This window comes from Nymphalis io, chromosome 28 (genome assembly GCF_905147045.1).
Source record: "Nymphalis io chromosome 28, ilAglIoxx1.1, whole genome shotgun sequence".
In the NCBI taxonomy this organism is placed as follows: Eukaryota; Metazoa; Arthropoda; class Insecta; order Lepidoptera; family Nymphalidae; genus Nymphalis; species Nymphalis io.
Genome location: NC_065915.1, coordinates 6,846,966 through 6,867,293, shown reverse-complemented (window position 1 = coordinate 6,867,293; position 20,328 = coordinate 6,846,966). Strand labels below are relative to the sequence as shown.

At 33.8% G+C, this 20,328-nt stretch overlaps 1 protein-coding gene and 6 non-coding genes across 7 annotated transcripts; 3 read left to right on the top strand and 4 right to left on the bottom strand.

Moving 5' to 3' along the window:
• Positions 1-1,265: 1,265 nt before the first annotated feature.
• LOC126779341 (5S ribosomal RNA) lies at positions 1,266-1,384 on the bottom strand. Its single transcript, XR_007670315.1, has one exon. It is a non-coding gene; the product is annotated as a 5S ribosomal RNA (ribosomal RNA).
• A 1,759-nt stretch (positions 1,385-3,143) lies between these two features.
• Positions 3,144-5,051, top strand: LOC126779189 (zinc finger protein 260-like). The gene has a single exon (XM_050503101.1). The coding sequence runs from the start codon at positions 3,251-3,253 to the stop codon at positions 4,880-4,882; it is 1,632 nt and encodes a 543-aa protein (XP_050359058.1). The 5' UTR covers positions 3,144-3,250; the 3' UTR covers positions 4,883-5,051.
• A 1,365-nt stretch (positions 5,052-6,416) lies between these two features.
• Positions 6,417-6,535, top strand: LOC126779337 (5S ribosomal RNA). The gene has a single exon (XR_007670312.1). It is a non-coding gene; the product is annotated as a 5S ribosomal RNA (ribosomal RNA).
• Positions 6,536-8,372: 1,837 nt separating this feature from the next.
• LOC126779363 (U1 spliceosomal RNA) lies at positions 8,373-8,534 on the bottom strand. The gene has a single exon (XR_007670336.1). It is a non-coding gene; the product is annotated as a U1 spliceosomal RNA (small nuclear RNA).
• Positions 8,535-12,019: 3,485 nt separating this feature from the next.
• On the top strand, positions 12,020-12,181 carry LOC126779367 (U1 spliceosomal RNA). The gene has a single exon (XR_007670341.1). It is a non-coding gene; the product is annotated as a U1 spliceosomal RNA (small nuclear RNA).
• A 449-nt stretch (positions 12,182-12,630) lies between these two features.
• LOC126779343 (5S ribosomal RNA) lies at positions 12,631-12,749 on the bottom strand. Its single transcript, XR_007670317.1, has one exon. It is a non-coding gene; the product is annotated as a 5S ribosomal RNA (ribosomal RNA).
• A 3,305-nt stretch (positions 12,750-16,054) lies between these two features.
• On the bottom strand, positions 16,055-16,173 carry LOC126779344 (5S ribosomal RNA). Its single transcript, XR_007670318.1, has one exon. It is a non-coding gene; the product is annotated as a 5S ribosomal RNA (ribosomal RNA).
• Between the last annotated feature and the right edge of the window lie 4,155 nt (positions 16,174-20,328).

The following is a 20,328-nucleotide window of genomic DNA, read 5'->3' as shown; positions in this document are numbered from 1 at the left end:
GCCACCAACCTTGGGAACTAAGATGTTATGTCCCTTGTGCCTGTAATTTGACTCACTCACCCTTCAAACCGGAACACACCAATACTAAGTACTGCTCTTTTGCGATAGAATATCTGATGAGTGGGTGACACTAGCTAAAGCTAGCTAGTGTGCAAGCGCACAAAGCTCTACCACCAGGAAAGTACATATAATGCATTAATGTATTTTGTAAATATGCCCATGATTGTTAAATTGTCGAAAAAAATCATTCCGACTGGGAGCTTTACTGGCCTCACGTAAAACAATAGAGCTTTAAGTCATATCCTAAAATAAACAATGACTTAAGCGTTATTCTAATTCAGAATTTATAATTTCATCAGTAAAACAGGTTGAGATGTTCGTGGGAAATTATAGTTTTCGGAATTCAAGCGATCTTGTGAACGACGAATGTAAATGGTCAAATACATGATATAAATAATAATTTGTGTATATTTGCTAATCTACATATACATAGGGAAACACAGCAGTTGCGTACCTCGTCTCCTCTGTTTATCAACCGATTTGGAAAATCAAAATATGTTAATATACAATATGCGTGTGGATAGGCGGTTGCTTATGCGTGTGTATGTGTGTTTTTGTTTCGAAAGATTGTCGAATTGGTTTATCTGATGTTAAGTGATCACCACTCCCATAGATATTGCCGATTTAAGAAATATTAATCATACCTTACATCGCCAGTGCAACCAACCTTGGGAATTAAGAAGTTATGTCTCTTGTGACTGTACACTCGCTCACTCACCCTTCAAACCAGAACACAACAATACTAAGTATTGCTGTTTAGCGACAGAATATCCGATTAGTGGGTGGTACTATAGATTATCTGAATAACCTACCCACACGGGCTTGCACAGAGCCCTACAATCTAGAGATATGGGAAATAATTTCAAAAAATTGACATCGGTATGGTGGAGGTAAAAGCATGTTTAAACAGATTTTTTCTAAAATACATTTCACAAAACAATTGTGAAACTATTTATAAATAAATTTAAGGACAATAATAGTTCTGCGAACATGAAGTGACTGCATCTCAATCAAAACTGTATGGGCGAATAGATCGTTTGACGATTCATTGCTTGAAAAATAGCTTCGGTTAAAACCTTATTTTACCCGTACAAAGTCGACACGGGCAACTTGTCGTCAACAGAATTTATTAAACTCAAACAAGTAGCTAAATGCATAAAATAATGTGTACAACTAGATAACACGAGACAAATGAAATGCAAAAAGGCCAACGACACGCGGTGTTCCCAGGCGGTCACCCATCCAAGTACTGAACGCGCCCGATGTTGCTTAACTTCGGTGATCGGACGAGAACCGGTGTATTCAACATGGTATGGACGTTGACGATAGCTCGATTAGAAAACACAATCATAAAACATTTGTTGCATGGTATATTTAATGTTAATTTGATTTTATTATCAACATAAATATACACCTTGAATAGAATTGTTCATTCATTAATTATTTTTTACAATATTATTTATTAATTTGTTTATACTCCGTAATTTTTTTTCAGTTTCATTTAAATTTTTATTTGTTATTATTCTGCTATGTATTTTTGATTTAATTATTTGTGAAGACTTGATTTGGATATGTTTTTTTTTAATGTGATAATATTTTTTGTATGTGTCGTAAAACAATATTGTAGTGTTGAATTTTTTTCAATACATAATTAAATTAAACGAAAAATATTCAAATTTGAATAAAATAAAAAATAATAATAATAAAATAGACGTTTATATAAACTGATTAAATTAATATTTAAAATAGTAGAAAAACCTATTGATTAGATTTACTTCTATTTAGAACGATTTACCTAAGTGTTTAAATAAAATTACTCAGATGGATATATATTTATATATATTATACACAAAATAACTTTTTAAAAACCCGTCCCTGGATTGGAGTTCAAGACCTGGGGTCCGCAGGCTTATTAGCTCCCCGCGATGGCCGGTTGATCTATCCGAAGAGTATGCAGGATCGTTTTCACATAGGGATCGGCTGCCCCTCGCGTGTCTTGCTCCGCGTGTTGCTTGGAGGAGTGCATACAGCGCGAGACTATCCGGGATGGCGTCTGGCGTGAAAACAGGTCACATAAGAGCGAGGTAGGGCCTCGCAAATACACGGCACTAGAGGAGCTAGACTAACGAAGCAGTCAAAGAAAAGTCGTATGAAATATAACAATAATTCTAAAATAAGCTTTTCAACCATTTATTATAATATAGGTTGTGTTCAGTTCGTATAATTAATATTGCGCGTTAAAAAATATATATCCAAGACATACAAAAAAAACCTTCTAGTTGTAGTTGACAGGTTGAAATTTTTAATTTTTATAGAACTCGGTAACAACGATATTTTAAACTTGATTACTGAGGTTTTAACTTTGAATATATTACTCGTTTTGCGTCGATTAATACCCGAGTCACGAAGAACGAGAAAAAAACATCATTTACATTGTTACATACACATCACATACAATTTATTTTCGCTACTGAACGAATTATATGTGAATTTATTTTTAAGATTCTTTTAAAATAAATTAAAGTCATAACATAACTTTAACAACTATGAAATTTTAAATTTAGTGAACTCAAGGATTTACAGACGATTTAAAAAAAAAAAACTTTTCAAATATTTAAGCGTAATGGTTTGTTTTTATACTTATTTATCAGGTGTAGAAATTTTAAGTAAATACTAATTATTTTTAAATTACAGTATGAAAATTAATTTTTTTTAACCAGCAACACATTTAGCACTTTAGGCTGTCAATTTTAGATAGACAAATGTAGGTACAACAAACCAAAAAATTTAACCTGAGGTGCAAAATGTTTTTCAAAGGAATTTTGAGTAAGTTATAACAATTTAATATATTTTTTACTTTATAAATTTTTTATTTTAAGATTTTTTTACTATCTGACATTTCGTTTAAAATTTCCATAAATATTTATGTAATTTATTATTACTATAAAAATAAGATCATATCAAAAGCTGCTTGTTTTACAATATATATAATTTTAATTTTACTTATGATAATTATAATATCTTGAGGGGTGAATATATTTTTATGGAGCAACAATTTTTAATTAGCAAGTGGCAACACCATCGCGTCCTAACGTCAAATAAAAGTAATTGTATTTATTTATCATACAATTTTTTTAAAAATACATCACAATATATTGCAAAAAATCATCTATATACGTATTTAACATCAATGTCTGAAGAAGAAGAAACTTACTGTCGACTTTGTGCAGAACCAACACCCGTAGATCAATTAATATCCCCGGAAGAACATGAAGTTTTTACACCAAAGGTAGCAACGAAACTATCTTGCATAAACATCGATATATCAAAGCCTAACGAACTACCTAAAACAATATGCTTCTCATGCTTCACTCTATTAGACAGAACATGGACTTTCTTAAATAACGTAAGGACTGCGCAAGAGAAATTAAAAGCTATATTTGTGAAAAGATCGCAGAAAGACAATGAACAACCTAGTGAGGAAACGTCTGAAAAACTTCCGGATATTCCACGGAAACCCATAAATACAAACTGGGAAGACCTCCAAAGACCTAAATTAGAGATTAAAGTAGAAGAATCTATTGAAAACCCCGAGGCATTGCTTCAAAAAGCCGTCAACTTATGTTACGAAAACCCAGGAGACAACGGCGCTGTAAAGACTGAAAACGACACAGATTATGAAGACCTTCTTATCGAGTCTAATAATTGCTACTTGAGCTCATCAGATAGCGATTCACCTTTAAAAAAAATAGCGAAAAAGAAAAAGGTTGGCCGTAAAAGAAATAAAGATACCAAATTCGAATCGGATAATACTGAACTACCTATTGATATTATTTCGTTGAATAATACATGGGATAATCAAACTTGCAGGTGTGCCAAGTGTGATGCCCTCTGCCAAAGTATAATATCCTTGCAGCTTCATTCTCTCCAAATTCACAATCAATGCTGTTTATTTAAATGTATTGAATGTGAGAAAATAGTAAGTACATACAGGTCTATTGTCAGACACGTACGGACACACAACAGTGCACTGAGACATTGCTGTGAATACTGTAATAAGGTATTCTTAAGAACGTCGGAACTAAATTTACACAAAGTGAAAGATCATAAAGACATTTACAAAACGAAGTGTACGTACTGTGGTGCATCATTTGAAACGCCAGAAGAATTAAAAGAACATAAGGCAATATTTTTCAGTGGATCAAAAAAATCATCAAAGGAAATAAAAATTATAAATGGGGAAAAACACACAAATTGCAAATGTGATCTTTGCGATAAGGTATTTAAAAACCGACAGAATCTATACCAGCATCGAGTCTTACACACAGAAAGGAGTAGAAACTTTGCTTGTCACGTGTGCGGTAAAATGTATTACACCAAAGGTAGCCTTAGTGCCCACATGAGGACACACGAAGATACAAGACGGTACAAATGCGATCATTGTCCAAGAGCCTTCCATGCGAAAGGAAATCTCATCTCTCACTTAAGCTTACACTCTGGCTTAAAACCATTCATATGCGAACAGTGCGGTAAAAGTTTTAGGGTTAAACGTCATTTGATATCACATTCTATCATACATACAGACCTAAGGCCGTATGTTTGTGAATATTGCAACAAAACATTCCGTTTTAAAACACGACTCAATCTGCATGTACGTCAGCACACTGGTGTGAGGCCTTATAAATGTGTATATTGTCAACGGGACTTCACAAATGGGTCGAATCATAAAAAACATATGTACAGACGGCACGGCATTGACACATCTTCGAGGAATAAGTATAAAATTGTAAATAAAGAAGATAATGAAGACACTAAACTATAAGAAACATTACCGGCAAAACAATAACTGTATTAATAAGGTCTCAATAAAATTACATTTAATTTTTTATGTTTAATTATTGAATAAAAGAAATAATCAGCATGATTGTATATTATATAATAAAATTTCAATTGATCTTATTATTATTATTCACTTAGAGTCAAATATTACTGCAGTGATTAATAAATAAATTCAATCCAGAAACTTGTGTACAATTTATTTATTATTAGATAAAGATCTCCGACTCTATTACCCAATAATCTTAAAATTATAATATAATTATTTATTTAATTATCAAGATTAATAGCATTCATGTATTATACAAACATGTCATTTACAAAATTAAAAATCCTCCGAAACAACTTACTAGCCAAGTCACGGCAATACCAAAAGTTAGATTTACGTATCATAAAATTATTTAATGACACAATAAATTAAACAGGATTACTTATCTGTTACAAGATATCTCAGAAACCTGAGAAGATTTGGGAATTATTTACATACTATGAATACAAAAAAATTGTTTTTTATTTTATTTATATTTCCAATAAGGCAAAAAGCTTAGAATTAAATTCTTAGTTACTATTGTTATAATAAACATATGTTTATAAGCTCTTTTAATGACAAGATAAACAGCACACATTTAATTAAATGAAAAAATAACACAGTAAAAATATCTTTATTTGATTTAAAAGAAATAAGGTACTAGACGTGACGAGGGAGGCGGTTTGTCTTTAAGTAACATTTAAAAAGGTTGTATAATTATGATAGTTATTTATTTACTGTTATCTAATATACTGTCGTATGCTGTGCTAAGGCCTTATCTATTTTTTGAGGGGAATGTTTGGAGCTTATTCCACTACGCCGCTCCAATGCCAATTGATTTTCATCCAACACATCCATTGCTCCTTCTTCAGGAAGCCTAAAAAGTACTGCGCCTTAGTCAATACTACTTCTATACTGTTGTTATTCTATGTTGTTATTATTCTGATTGCCTCTGGTCTAGTGGCTGTATATAATTCTGCAGTTCCCGAAGTCCTTGGTTCAAACCATCAATAAATCTTATTGGGTTTTTCTGTCGAAGATGCTCAGTAGCGTCAAGGAGTATAGAAGTTGGAAATAGACACTCCCGTGCCTCTTTTCGGTCGTGTCGGATTGCCATCACATTGATTATAAGAGTGAGGGAATAAAAAGTGCATCTGTGTTTGCGTACGCACTTGTGTGTATAATATAGCTTACGAAGTTGGCTACTCTCTCGAGTTGGCCGCCATGAACGAAATCAGTCAGGACATCAATTATGTTACGAGTAGGTATCATCATACTATTTGATTTGGTATTATTTCTTATCCTACCAATATTATAAGCACCAATGTGTGTTTACATGATTTCTAACTGACTGACGTCACAAAATGATTTTATATATATTTAATTACATAAAGCTATAACAACATGATTTTTATGTTTATTACAAAGTCGTAGTTGACAGTAAAAAAATTATATAATAAATGTTTGGTTTATGTTTTTTGATTGAACTATTGCCAACGTCCATACCATGTTGAATACACCGGTTCTCGTCCGATCACCGAAGTTAAGCAACATCGGGCGCGTTCAGTACTTGGATGGGTGACCGCCTGGGAACACCGCGTGTCGTTGGCCCTTTTGGATTTTTTCAATAACAAAACGAAATTAATGTTATTATAAAATGCGATATCCTAGCTACCCGATATCCTAGATGACCCGGCAAACTTTGTTCTGTCATATAAATTATATATTGTAGGAATATAGGAGGGTAGTAGTGGGAGGAAGTGTATTTAAAGGAGGGTGGACGGTAGACAGGGCTCTTTTTGCTATCGTGTGTTCGGTCGATTGGTGTCATACTGTGTTATTTTTGTAATCCATTGCGATTAAGTTTGTTAGTGTCGTGTTGCTAGGGTTAGTTTTGAATTAAATTAGGAGAATTGTTGTTACATAAATTCATTAGTAAAAATTGTCGAATAGTTTGTGAGTTTGTGATTTGTGAAGTAAAATTGATTAAATTTATTATCTAGTTTTCTGTAATTTTGTTTTTAAAAAAAATCCCATCTGATCTGGTTTCTAAGAATATACTGAATATTTTAGTTTTTAAATAAAAAGTAATGAATTTATTGTAAGTGTGTGGGGATGGGATCTATGACAGAAAAAGGAAAGGAGCACTGTAGACGATAACCGCCGATAAAAACAAAAAAACACCAACCAATCATTTTTTAATTATTTCCTACCTTACCACGATGTTCCATTATTCTTTACTTCTAAGTTCTCAGTAATATATTTCTTTTAATGTGTAGAGATTTTTTTTTACTTTTAGGGTTTATTAAATTTTGCATTAAATTGTTTAGTTGCATTCTTATTTACAGTTTCATTAGGTATGAAGGATTATATATTATTCTATTACTTGCTGCTGCTATACCCATGGACAACTGTATGTAGCATGATCACGAGCAGTGGCGAAGCTATCGTAGCTGGTGGTGCAGTGCACCAGGGCCCCGGAGCTCAGACGGCCCTCTAACCTCACCTTTGAAAAGAGGGGAGTATAAAAGAAAAAAAAAGTTTTGTGGGGACGGGGATTTCTGTAAAAAATAGTTTTTTTTTCCTTTTATTGATCTCATCTGTGTAATAAATATTCTGTATTGTCATGTGCGTCGGTGTCTATTTATTCCCATTTTCTTCTATTAAACACATACGTCGCCTCTATGAGGGGTAGCCTCATAGAGGCGACGTATGGATTTAGCTTACTAGGGATAAGTTGAACTCACTCTTTCCTATTCTTGTTCCTTCCTTATGATTCTTTCCTTATGCATCGGGGCCCTTGTCCACCTAGCTACGCCACTGTTTACGTGTAATCATGTCAAAGATATAGTTGTTCTCGTAAAGAGAAATAGGTACTACACCTAACATAGTTTATAAAGGAGGCGTTACAATAATTCAGTATATCTATATATTTAATTATTAGAATAGTAATAATCGCACTGCCATAAATACGAAAGTTTGTGTGTGTTGTGAACATTTGTTACTTCGTCACGCTTTATCACAGCTAAGATATGACATAATTAAGATCTTTTGGCCTTTTTATCCCGTTTAACTTGATTTACGATTATAACGCAGACAAAGCAGCGGGCCAAGCGATAGTTCCTTATAAAAATAAGTATCTACATTTGAATGATCACGTTTCTAGATTGAATTGACTGTAGAGCTACCACCTATTCGGAATATACCGAATAGAGCCGTAGAGTAAGATCAAAGGAACTGGCTTTCAGTTGTAAATCTATTTTACTTTTGGCTGCCTCGATAGTCTAAATATGTCTAGCGTACCTACAACTCTATAAAGCGATCGATTCCTACTGGTGACATTTTAAATCTTAGGGGTGTAGGACTTTAATCGCTCCTAGAAAGTTTGGTTATTGGCCGATTATTTTAATACCATAATTATATTTAAATTATATAAGAGTTATTTTAAGGGGGACGGCGCGTACGCAGTCCCCACTAACAAAAATTACGCGTCCGAGTTATCCGCATTAGGGATAATCGCAGAGGTCAACCCGTCCGCAGTGCAATGGACAAGCCTCGCTCTGGGGGAACCGCCATCATGATCACGGTGTCCTCTACGCCAGGTAAGTATGCATTGCTCCTTGCCGGTCACCCTTATGTATTTCGGACTACGAACTTCGTCAGCGCGATCTAATCTACTACTAGCGACATCTATCGTCTCAGTGCCGTAAACGTAACACGATATGTTTTCACGGTTACAATAAGCCTAGCTATGCCTTTCAAATAGGATATAGAGTAATCACAAGCTAGCCGCTATATCAAAGAGACTATATCAAGTCAATTGTTATTTCATAGTAAGTATAGAGTATAGAGGTGAAGAAACCTTTATTTCATACAGGAAATGTTTTAAATAAACGTTTCAAAAATTGCCATATTTGCGCTACTGGAGCTAAAGAGTATTACCGGAAATCATATTTATTAGATTAGTAATTTAGATTAAATTTGATCAAGAGATTAGTATAATATAGCGTTTATTATTAAAGCGTGAAATAGTGTTAATAAATTGTAAAGTTTAATTGTTATTTTTTATATTGATAATATAAACAAATTATTTTATTTTTGTATATTAAAAAAAATAGTATTTAATGATCAATTGTCAGGTTTGAATATCATTGTGTCTAAAATCTGGCTTTGTTACCATCAACTACTAGTTTTATTGAAGAAATAATGAAACGGTCTTCTGATTGAGATATACGTATTATTAATAATAATAATAATAAAAATTTATTGCTTCAGATAGGTCGTACATTACAAAGTAACTCTTAAGAAAAAACATACATATTTTTATGAGATACAAATTATTCATACTGGACACATTTTTCTAATTTACCACTCTTTTTCATTGACGACCGTATCGCAATTGGTTTCAAGCTCAGCTATGTGCTGTGCTATGCCCAGCGCTGATTTTCAGCTTGCTCCTTCTATATTAAGTTGATTTAGTTGAGAGCGCCGCACCGTTCCGTATCATATTAAAATATAATGAAATCAAAAAAAAAAAAACAAAAACTGATATAAAAGCAAGTAAAAGAAAAACCAGTGACATAATTATATAGCACAAAAAGAAGTAAATAAGCAATTTCTCCAGGTCAATAACTACATTTTAAAGCTGAACATTAATAGAACAACCAAAAACTTAATACACGCACGCACATCTTCGCATCATAACAACCATAACTCTATGTGTACGTCATGGCTAGGACAATTGAAACTATGACTAAATAAAAATAAAGAGAAGTCCTAGTTTTTAGGATTCTATTCTTTCATATTTTGCTTGTAGACGAAGGTAATATTCTTTAAGGTAATATTCTTTATTACCATTAGATATTCAAAAATTTAAATTAATTATTAAATTTCAACCTAAAAAACCACCCACTGTGGAAAATTCAACTGATTTACAACATTTTCTCAATTAATATACCAAAATATTACTAAAACGCAAAATAGTACCACGTCTCAGTTGCGGCGTTATGGATTTCCACTGATTTACGCTGATTACTCGGTAAGTAACTCATATTACTATAAGAATTATACATTTTCAGAACAATAAAAATATCTGTTTACCAAAAATGTGGTAATTTGATTGAACTTGGTAACTCGTTCACAGAAATTTGCAAAAGAATTGTTGTAACCGAAAAATCCGTCACGTCAGCTGAGAAATAATTTTTCAGCGGAACAGTTTTCGTAACTCAGTAGAAACTAAATTCGCGTTTACATTGCTAAAATACTTTAATCCTCAAAATGATATATTTACCCGACTGCCCTGAAGGATGGTACTGTTTTTCGATACTTACATAATATACGTATGTATCTTTGGCATACTCTGTAACCTAAACAGGTTGATGGTTTTTAGTATTTGTTTTTTTGCTATCCAGTCGGATATTTTAGTTTTTTCCTAAAAATTTTTATCTTGTATATTAAGATTTTTATAATCATTTAAAATTGAAAGTGGAGCCGTATTAAATTAATTATTTAATAAAATTAAATTAGAAATTTTATAAATCAATTTAAACTATATCATAATAATAATAATAATAATAATAATATCCTGGGACATTTTTCACACACGGCCACCTGATCCCAAATTAAGCTTGCACAAAGCTTGTGCTATGGAAACCAGACAACTGATATACTACATATACCACTTTTCTTTCTTAAATACATACTTATATAGATAATTACACCCAGATTAAGGACAAACAGACATGTTCATGCAGACAAATGTCTGTCCTGGGTGGGAATCGAGCCCACAACCTTCGGCGTGAAAGGCAAATATCTACCAACCACGCCAACCGACTCGTCATAAACGAAAGCCTTAATTAATGTTTATTAAGACACATACTAACATATTATTGTTGTAGATATTGAAATGGCACTTACTGCGAGAGTAAGAAAATAAATGAGCTAACGGAAGATGAAAAAGAAGAGAAGAGAAAAAAGTAAAACAAGTTTTAAATAATCAAAATACTACACTATCTACAAGAAAAAAACGAATAACGAATAGGAAGAGATTAGTTCGAAACTACGATAATAATGCCCTAATAAAATTCTATTGTTAAAAACAGCACTTCAAACAAGCAAGAAAGCAATTGTATTGTTACAAAATTGTAACACAAAAAAATCCAGCCTAAAAGAAAATATGGATATAATTAAAGCCAGAGAAGTTTTGGAAAGTTAGTAAATATAAATTTAGTTAGGTAGCTTAGAATAAAATTCAATGCTTTTATAAAAATGTGTACGACTCTACATTTTCCACCCCGTTCCGTTACTGTTACTACGTTACTGTTAAATATTTCTAAATAATGATGGACAAAGCTCAAAGTATCTTTTACATTTGTTGTTGTGTAATTTTATTAATTTTATCATTTACTTATAATATTATTTGGATCTTTTTTTTTCTTACTATTAATAGGCCAGCATTTGACCGTTGACTTGCCTGATGTTAAGCATCGACACGGTCTAAGATGTAGCACGCTTGCCTATAAGAAACCTGTTTACTCTGGATTTGAAGACACCAACATTGTACCTATCGGGAAATACGGACTCAGATGAAGCATTCTAGTTTCGCAGTGCGAATTATGAATGTAGACTCAAAGCGCTTCTTACGTAGCAGTAGGCGGGGAATCTCAAATTAATGCCAAAAATGATGAAATGTAAGTATGTTTTTGTCTTTTTTTTAACTCAGAGGATGTACAATTGTTGATCACATTTTGATAAGTGCTTATAATGAAAAATTAGGAGAAGATTTGTGATTTAAGTAATTTATCTGGTTACATAAATATATGCGTTTTTAATATTATTTTACCCTAAAATCAAGGCAAAATAGCACGTAACTCAGTGGAAAAAAATACCAGGGTCGGACGCATTTAATTCGCAATATATGATAAACTACACAGTGTTTTGTGTGATTTCTGTGTTTATATGACAATTTAGACATTACTGATTTAATGAATGTTGATATTGTTGCATAAAACATATGTGCTAAAAATAAAACTATTTTTTAAAATCACGCAAACATTTCAAAAAATGCCCATAAAGGAGACCGGCGAGGAGCAAAGCATACCTACCTGGCGTAGGGGACACCGTGATCATGAAGGCGGTTCCCCCAGAGCGAGGCTTGTACATTGTACTGCGGACTGGTTGACCTCTGCGATTATCCCTAATGCAGATAACTCGGACGCGTAATTTTTGGTAGTGGGGACTGCGTACGCGTCGTCCCCCTTAAAATAACTCGTATATAATTTAAATATAATTATGGTATTAAAATAATCGGCCAATAACCAAACTGTCTAGGAGCGATTAAAGTCCTACAGTCCTAGGATTTAAAATGTCACCAGTAGGAGTCGGTCGCTTTATAGAGTTGTAGGTACGCTAGCCATATTTAGACCATCGAGGCAGTCAAAAATAGAATTACAACTGGTTATCTTGCCGTTTTATTTTCGACAGAATCGAGTACGTGGTAGGTGGAGGAATTACGAGTAGGTGGTAGCTCTACTGTCAATTTAAACCAGAAACATGACGATTCTAATGTACTTACTTGAGTAAAGAATATTTTGATTATGTTTTTTTTGTTTTATAACGACTATACTACATGATAACCATATTTGGATAATCAAATACCAGATAACGCTCAAAATGAAATTTAACATGAGAAAAATGAAATATAAAAAGGCCAACGACACGCGGTGTTCCCAGGCGGTCACCCATCCAAGTACTGAACGCGCCCGATGTTGCTTCACTTCGGTGATCGGACGAGAACCGGTGTATTCAACATGGTATGGACGTTGGCGATAGTTCAATCAAATAACATAAACTAAACATTTATTATATCATTTTTTTAACTGTCAACTACGACTTTGTAATAAATATAAAAATCATGTTGTTATAGCTTTATGTAATTTAATATATATAAAATCATTTTGTGACGTCAGTCAGTTAGATCATGTAAACACACATTGGTGTTTTTAATATTAGTAGGATAAGGAATAATACCAAATCAAATAGTTTGATGATACCTACTCGTAACATAATTGATGGTAGAGCTTTGTGCAAGCTCGTCTGGTTAGGTACCACCCACTCATCAGATATTCTACCGCAAAACAGCAGTACTTGCTATTGTTGTGTTCCGGTTTGAAGGGTGAGTGAGCGAGTGTAATTACAGACACAAGGGACATAAAATCTTAGTTCCAAAGGTTGGTGGCGCATTGGCTATGTAAGCGATGGTTGAAATTTCTTACAATGCAAATATCTAAGGGCGTTTGGTGACCACTTACCATCAGGTGGCCCATATACTCGTCTGCTTTCCTATTCCATAAAAAAAAATGTGACCAATGCCATAGTATGTTTGCATCCTTCACATTCGAGATTGTTAATTTTATTTGCACTTTCATCACAAGCAAATTTAGGATAATATGCCGTGGCTCTGTATCGTAATTACCGCGCCCCGAGTTGTGTACGTAAAATTAATATATACGAAATGTATATTATATTCTTTATCGATATTATCTTCTATCGAAAGCGGAAAGCACTAGTACCTCTACATGAAGAGTACGGACTTATTGCCGATCACAGTTACGATCAATCTGCATTAACAAAAGATTAAAAAAAACAACAATAATAAGCTCACTAATTTCGCGTGATTTGTGAAAAAATCCGCAATCATAAGATCGACTTTCGGTAGATTGTTTGTTAGTCTACGTGAAAATACTGCTCTTATTTTAGCATAAAATAATATATTGATAATCGTTCTAATATTATTATAAGTGAAAGAACGTATGCGGGGCGTCAAATCACAGAGAGGGATAAAATAAGTACGAAATTATCAACGCGCGTATCGCAAAAGAGTCGCCCGCAATAACGATTGGGCGAAGTGACGTCACAGTCAAAACTCGGACGGAGCAGAAATTGTACGAGAGCCTACATACAATAAAAAGTTTAAATGATATAATCATAATTTTTTCTCTCATTATTTATTATAATCACTTAAAGATTATTTTAGTAAAAAAAAAATTACATCTTCCTAATGTAAGACTAAGTCAGATTGTAATATATCATCTTATTAGATGTGATATGAATTATTACTAAATATTACTGGAGTGTTTTTGTCATTTTTTATATTAATCAATAATAATCTATATTTTTAATCTGGCAACAAGAACATCGACAGATACTCTTTACGGCGGTAAACTGACAGACGTTGAATTCTCTTTACGAGCATTGCGGATTCCGTGTTGAGATCTAGTGCATACACTAATTATTTACTACCTTACTAGGATGTTCCATTAGTCTTTACTTCTAAGTTCTCAGTGATATAATTTTTTTAATTTATAGTTTCTTTTTTTTACTTTTATGGTTTAATAAATTTTACATTAAATTGTTTACTTGCATCCTTATTTACAGTTTCATTAGGTATGAAGGAATATATATTATGCTATTACTTGCTGCTGCTGTACCAATGGCAATGTATGTAGCATGTTCACGTGCAGTGGTGAAGCTATCGTAGGGCCAGGTGGTGCAGTAAACCAGGGCCCCGGAGCTCAGACGGCCCTCTAACCTCACTTTTGAAAAGAGGGGAGTATAAAAGAAAAAAAAAAGTTTTGTGTGGACGGGGATTTCTGTAAAAAATAGTTTTTTTTCCTTTTATTGATCTCATCTGTATAATAAATATTCTGTATTGTCATGTGCGTCGGTATTTATTTATTCCCATTTTCTTCTATTAAACACATAGAGATTCTACCCCTCATAGAGGCGACGTATGGATTTAGGTTACTAGGGATAAGTTGAACTCACTCTTTCCTATTCTTGTTCCTATCTATAATTTTGAAGGCCAATATAAGTTCCAGCTACACAGAAAGAGGGGATGAGGGCCCGATTCTTTTCTTAAGCATCGGGGCCCTTGTCCACCTAACTACGCCACTGTTTACGTGTAATCATGTCAAAGATATAATTGTTCTCGTAAAGAGAAATAGGTACTACACCTAACATAGTTTATAAAGGAGGCGTTACAATAATTCAGTATATCTATATATTTAATTATTACCATACCATACCATAACAGCCTGTGAATGTCCCACTGCTGGGCTAAAGGCCTCCTTTCCTCTTTTTGAGGAGAAGGTTTGGAGCTTATTCCACCACGCTGCTCCAATGCGGGTTAGTAGAATAGTAAAAGTAGTATAGTAGTTTAATTATTAGAATAGTAATAATCGCACTGCCATAAATATGAAAGTTTGTGTGTGTTGTGAATATTTGTTACATCTTCACGCTTTATCACAGCTAAGATATGACGTAATTAAGATCGTTTGGCCTTTTTATCCCGTTTAACTTGATTTACGATTATAACGCAGACAAAGCAGCGGGCCAAGCGATAGTTCCTTATAAAAATAAGTATCTACATTTGAATGATCACGTTTCTAGATTGAATTGACTGTAGAGCTACCACCTATTCGGAATATACCGAATAGAGCCGTAAAGTAAGATCAAAGGAACTGGCTTTCAGTTGTAAATCTATTTTACTTTTGACTGCCTCGACAGTCTAAATATGGCTAGCGTACCTACAACGCTATAAAGCGATCGATTCCTACTGGTGACATTTTAAATCTTAGGAGTGTAGGACTTTAATCGCTCCTAGAAAGTTTGGTTATTGGCGATTATTTTAATACCATAATTATATTTAAATTATATACGAGTTATTTTAAGGGGGACGACGCGTACGCAGTCCCCACTAACAAAAATTACGCGTCCGAGTTATCCGCATTAGGGATAAGAGTTAAGAGGTAAGAGTTGTAGGTACGCTAGCCATATTTAGACCATCGAGGCAGTCAAACGTAAAATAGAATTACAACTGGTTATCTTACCGAATTTTTTCGACAGAATCGAGTACGTGGTAGGTGGTGGAATTACGAGTAGGCGGTAGCTCTACAGTCAATTTAAACCTGAAACATGACGATTCTAATGTACTTACTTGAGTAAAGAATATTTTGATTATGTTTTTTTTGTTTTATAACGACTATACTACATGATAACCATATTTGGGTAAGCAAATACCAGATATATGCTCAAAATGAAATTTAACATGAGAAAAATGAAATATAAAAAGGCCAACGACACGCGGTGTTCCCAGGCGGTCACCCATCCAAGTACTGAACGCGCCCGATGTTGCTTAACTTCGGTGATCGGACGAGAACCGGTGTATTCAACATGGTATGGACGTTGTCGATAGTTCAATCAAATAATATATAAACTAAACATTTATTATATCATTTTTTTACTGTCAACTACGACTTTGTAATAAATATAAAAACTATGTTGTTATAGCTTTATGTAATTTAATATATATAAAATCATTTTGTGACGTCAGTTAGAAATCATGTAAACACACATTGGTGTTTTTAATATTAGTAGGATAAGGAATAATACCAAATCAAATAGTTTGATGATACCTACTCGTAACATAATTGATGGTAGAGCTTTGTGCAAGCTCGTCTGGTTAGGTACCACCCACTCATCAGATATTCTACCGCAAAACAGCAGTACTTGCTATTGTTGTGTTTCGCTTTGAAGGGTGAGTGAGCCAAGTGTAATTACAGGCACAAGGGACATAACATCTTAGTTCCCAAGGTTGGTGGCGCATTGGCGATTAAGCGATGGTTAACATTTCTTACAATTCCAATGTCTATGGCCGTTGGTTACCACTTACCATCAGGTGGCCCATATGATCGTCGGCCTTCCAATTCTTAAAACAAAAACCATAATTGATGTCCTGACTGATTTCGGCCATGGCGGCCAACTCGAGAGAGTAGCCAACTTTGTAAGGTATATTATAGTACACAAGTGTGTGCGTAAACACAGATGCACTTTTCATTCCCGCACTCTTATAATCAAATGGGATGGCAATCCGACACGACCGGGAAGAGGCACGGGAGTGTGTATTTCCAACTTCCATACTCCGGGCCGCTACTGAGAATCTTCGATAGAAAAACTCAATAAGATTTATTGATGGTTTGAACCAAGGACCTCGGGAACTGCGGAATTATACACAGCCACTAGACCAGAGGCAATCAGAATAATAATAACATAGTCTTAACAATCGAATGTATGAGTTCCTTGTACCGGAATATATTAAATAAAAAAAGTGGTCATCGCCCTTCATAGAAGAAGAATATCACTTTTGGCCCAAAGTTCTAGTGCTTCGAATATGCAATTACCTGAATTGACATTTTTAGTTACTAATGATTGTTTTGTTTGTTTGTTTGTGTATTTCTTATTATAAAATTGAATACTTATTTTTAAATTATTTTTAAAAAAGTCATTTTCGCTTCTGGTTTGTAAGATCAGAAGTGGGATAGACCGCGTGTTCTCTTGTGCTCGTTTGCCATCCAATTAGTAAGCTCTTTAGTTCTATTGCATTTTAAATTTATAAGTGTGTTTTGTTTTTATTACTATAAAGTTACCGGTAAATTAGCTACTACCGGTTAATTAGTTACCGTAGTGGTTCTGTTGATCGTGATAGATTTCGTAATAGGTCGCGATTACGAAGTTCTAGAACCAGTTTGGAAAGTGGTATTTCTGTCCGTGTATACAGAGCCCACAAGTAGTTATTATTTGGTTTTAATACTTGTGCTAAAGGTAAAACAGGATCATTTGATCCTTGAAAGCGCGAAGCACCCAATCCGAGCGATAACCGTAATGTCACGTGTCATATTATAATTCAAAACGTACCCGTTGATATTCTGATAGACAAAAAAACTTAAATATTATAACTTTTACATAATTTCAACTTATCGCTTGATGCGCGGGATAGGAAGTCAGTAAATTGAAACCATTTCTTAAGTAACGGTTATGAAATAGAACCTTCTAGAAAAGAGCGTACTCATTCCTTAAAGGCCGTCAACGCACCTGCAAGTACTCCGGTGTAAGAAGGATTATATATTTTTCTATTACTTGCTGCTGCTGTACCCATGGACAACTATATGTAGCATGTTCACGTGCAGTGGTGAAGTTATCGTAGGGCCAGGTGGTGCAGTGAACCAGGGCCCCGGAGCTCAGACGGCCCTCTAACCTCAGCTTTGAAAAGAGGAGCATAAAAGAAAAAAAAATTGTGTGGTCGGGGATTTTTCTGTAAAAAATTGGTTTTTCCTTTTATTGATCTCATCCGTATAATAAATATTCTGTATTATCATGTGCGTCGGTGTTTATTTATTTCCATTTTCTTATATTAAACACATAGAGATTCTACCCCTCATAGAGGCGACGTATGGATTTAGCTTACTAGAGATAAGTTGAACTCACCGTTTCCTATTCCTGTTCATATCTATAATTTTGAAGGCCAACATAAGTGCAAGCTACACGGAAAGACGGGATGAGGGCCCGATTCCTTCCTTATGCACCGGGGCCCTTGTTCACCTAGCTACGCCACTGTTTATGTTTAAGTCATGTCAAAGATATTGTTGTTCTCGCAAATAGAAATAGGTACAACACCTAACATAGTTTATAAGGAGGCGTTACAATAATTCTGTATATCTAATATATAAAAATCTCGTGTCACGGTGTGTATGGTCGAACTCCTCCGAAACGGCTCGACCAATTTTTATGAAATTTGTTATGTATATTTGGGAGGCATGAGAATAAGTCGTAAAGTATATTTCATACCGCTAGCTGATAAGGGTGTCCCTATACAGAATTATTTTTCTATTTTTTAGACATTTTTGTTTGTTTGTACTTTATTTTGATTAGCATTAAAAATACATATAACCCCAAATTTTGACCTTCCTAACCCATCATCCCATTTTATAATCACGATTTCAGTATTTTTGTTCGAACAATATCAAAATAATTACTTATAGTTAACTTCACGTCATTTTGACATTTAAAAATTTGAAAATATATAACGATTTATTTAATTGATAAGAAATATGAACGTGTTTTATGATATTGAAAAAGTTGGTAAAATACTAAAAGGTCAAATACATTATCGTTATACTGTTTTATCAGTAAATACAACAATTTGGTCTGTTTGTGTGTGTGTGTGTGTGTGTGTTACAGTGAAAAACGCCCGCAAGACGCAAAGGGGCACATTTGGGCCGTCGATAACCTATTAAAGCATCAAGCATGCGTGATAATAGAGCAGAAAGAACAGACGACCAAATCTAACAAAATAACGAAAATATGCATGTGAGTATGTCACCATTGAAAGGTTTGCTTTTCGGCACGTATCCAGTAGCACGACTGTTCCTGAAGTCCATTTGCACACGAAAAAATATCGCAAAGGACTTTGTTCCTCCCCGGGTCTCTTCTTCCCCAACCGTACATTGTATTTTTGTTATCGTTTTAATTTACACAGGACTTATATCGAGTCTTTATCGCAATTTTGTGGAGGAAAGGCAATAAACCGAAATTGTAGCAAGTGTAAATAATGCAATCTTCAATTAATTCAAGTGTACATACATTACATACATTCAATATACACATGATTCGAGTGTTTACAGTATAATCATATGCTCAGCGTCAAAGCAATAGCAATATCAAGCTATTGTAACAATATTTAATTTATAGTAGACTCTGTTAAGATTGTTTGAAACTTTTAAAGACATTTTTGATGTTTAATTTATTGTTATAGTCTAAATTACTTTGACAATATTCAAAAAAAAAATCCTTTAGAAATAATATCATTATTCTGAATCAAGTTTAATTAATTAATGCAATAGTTAAACTTAATTCCATTTGAATTCTGTTAGCAGCGCCACCTTTGAACAGACTATGTTTGTTTATATATTTTGTGTGAAATAAATCATCTCGAATTGTGTAAAATATTACATTATATTTCAAAAAATATTTAACAGTAATTCAATTTGTCTGTTTTAATAGAAACTGTTAGTTGCTAATAATTAAATCGATTGAACCCGCATTGGAGCAGCGTGGTGGAATAAGCTCCAAACCTTCTCCTAAAAAAGAGGAGAGGAGGCCTTTAGCCCAGCAGTGGGACATTCACAGGCTGTTACGGACGGACTCGTCTAGTAAATACTCGGTAAAGACTCGTCTTCGTTCTGCAAGTAGATCTCGTGAATATCACCGTAGTGGTTCTGTTGATCGTGATAGATTTCGTAATAAATCATCTCGAGTTGTGTAAAATATTACATTATATTTCAAAAAATATTTAGCAGTAATTCAATTTGTCTGCTTTATTAGAAACTGTTAGTTGCTAATAATTGAATCGATTGAAAGATTGATTGGCAATAAAAAGACGCGGTTGCCTTACTGGAATTATAAAAGGATTAATTTAAATTAGGAGTCACGGCAAAATTAAAATTCTTGAAAGAAGAAAAAATATGGAGATGGCCAACGTTGCGATGGCGAAATAGCCAGCGCAAAGA

What these genes read in the sequence shown, in the direction of transcription:
- LOC126779189 (XM_050503101.1), top strand. Translation starts at nt 3,251, where the DNA reads ATGTCTGAAGAAGAAGAAACTTACTGTCGACTTTGTGCAGAACCAACA.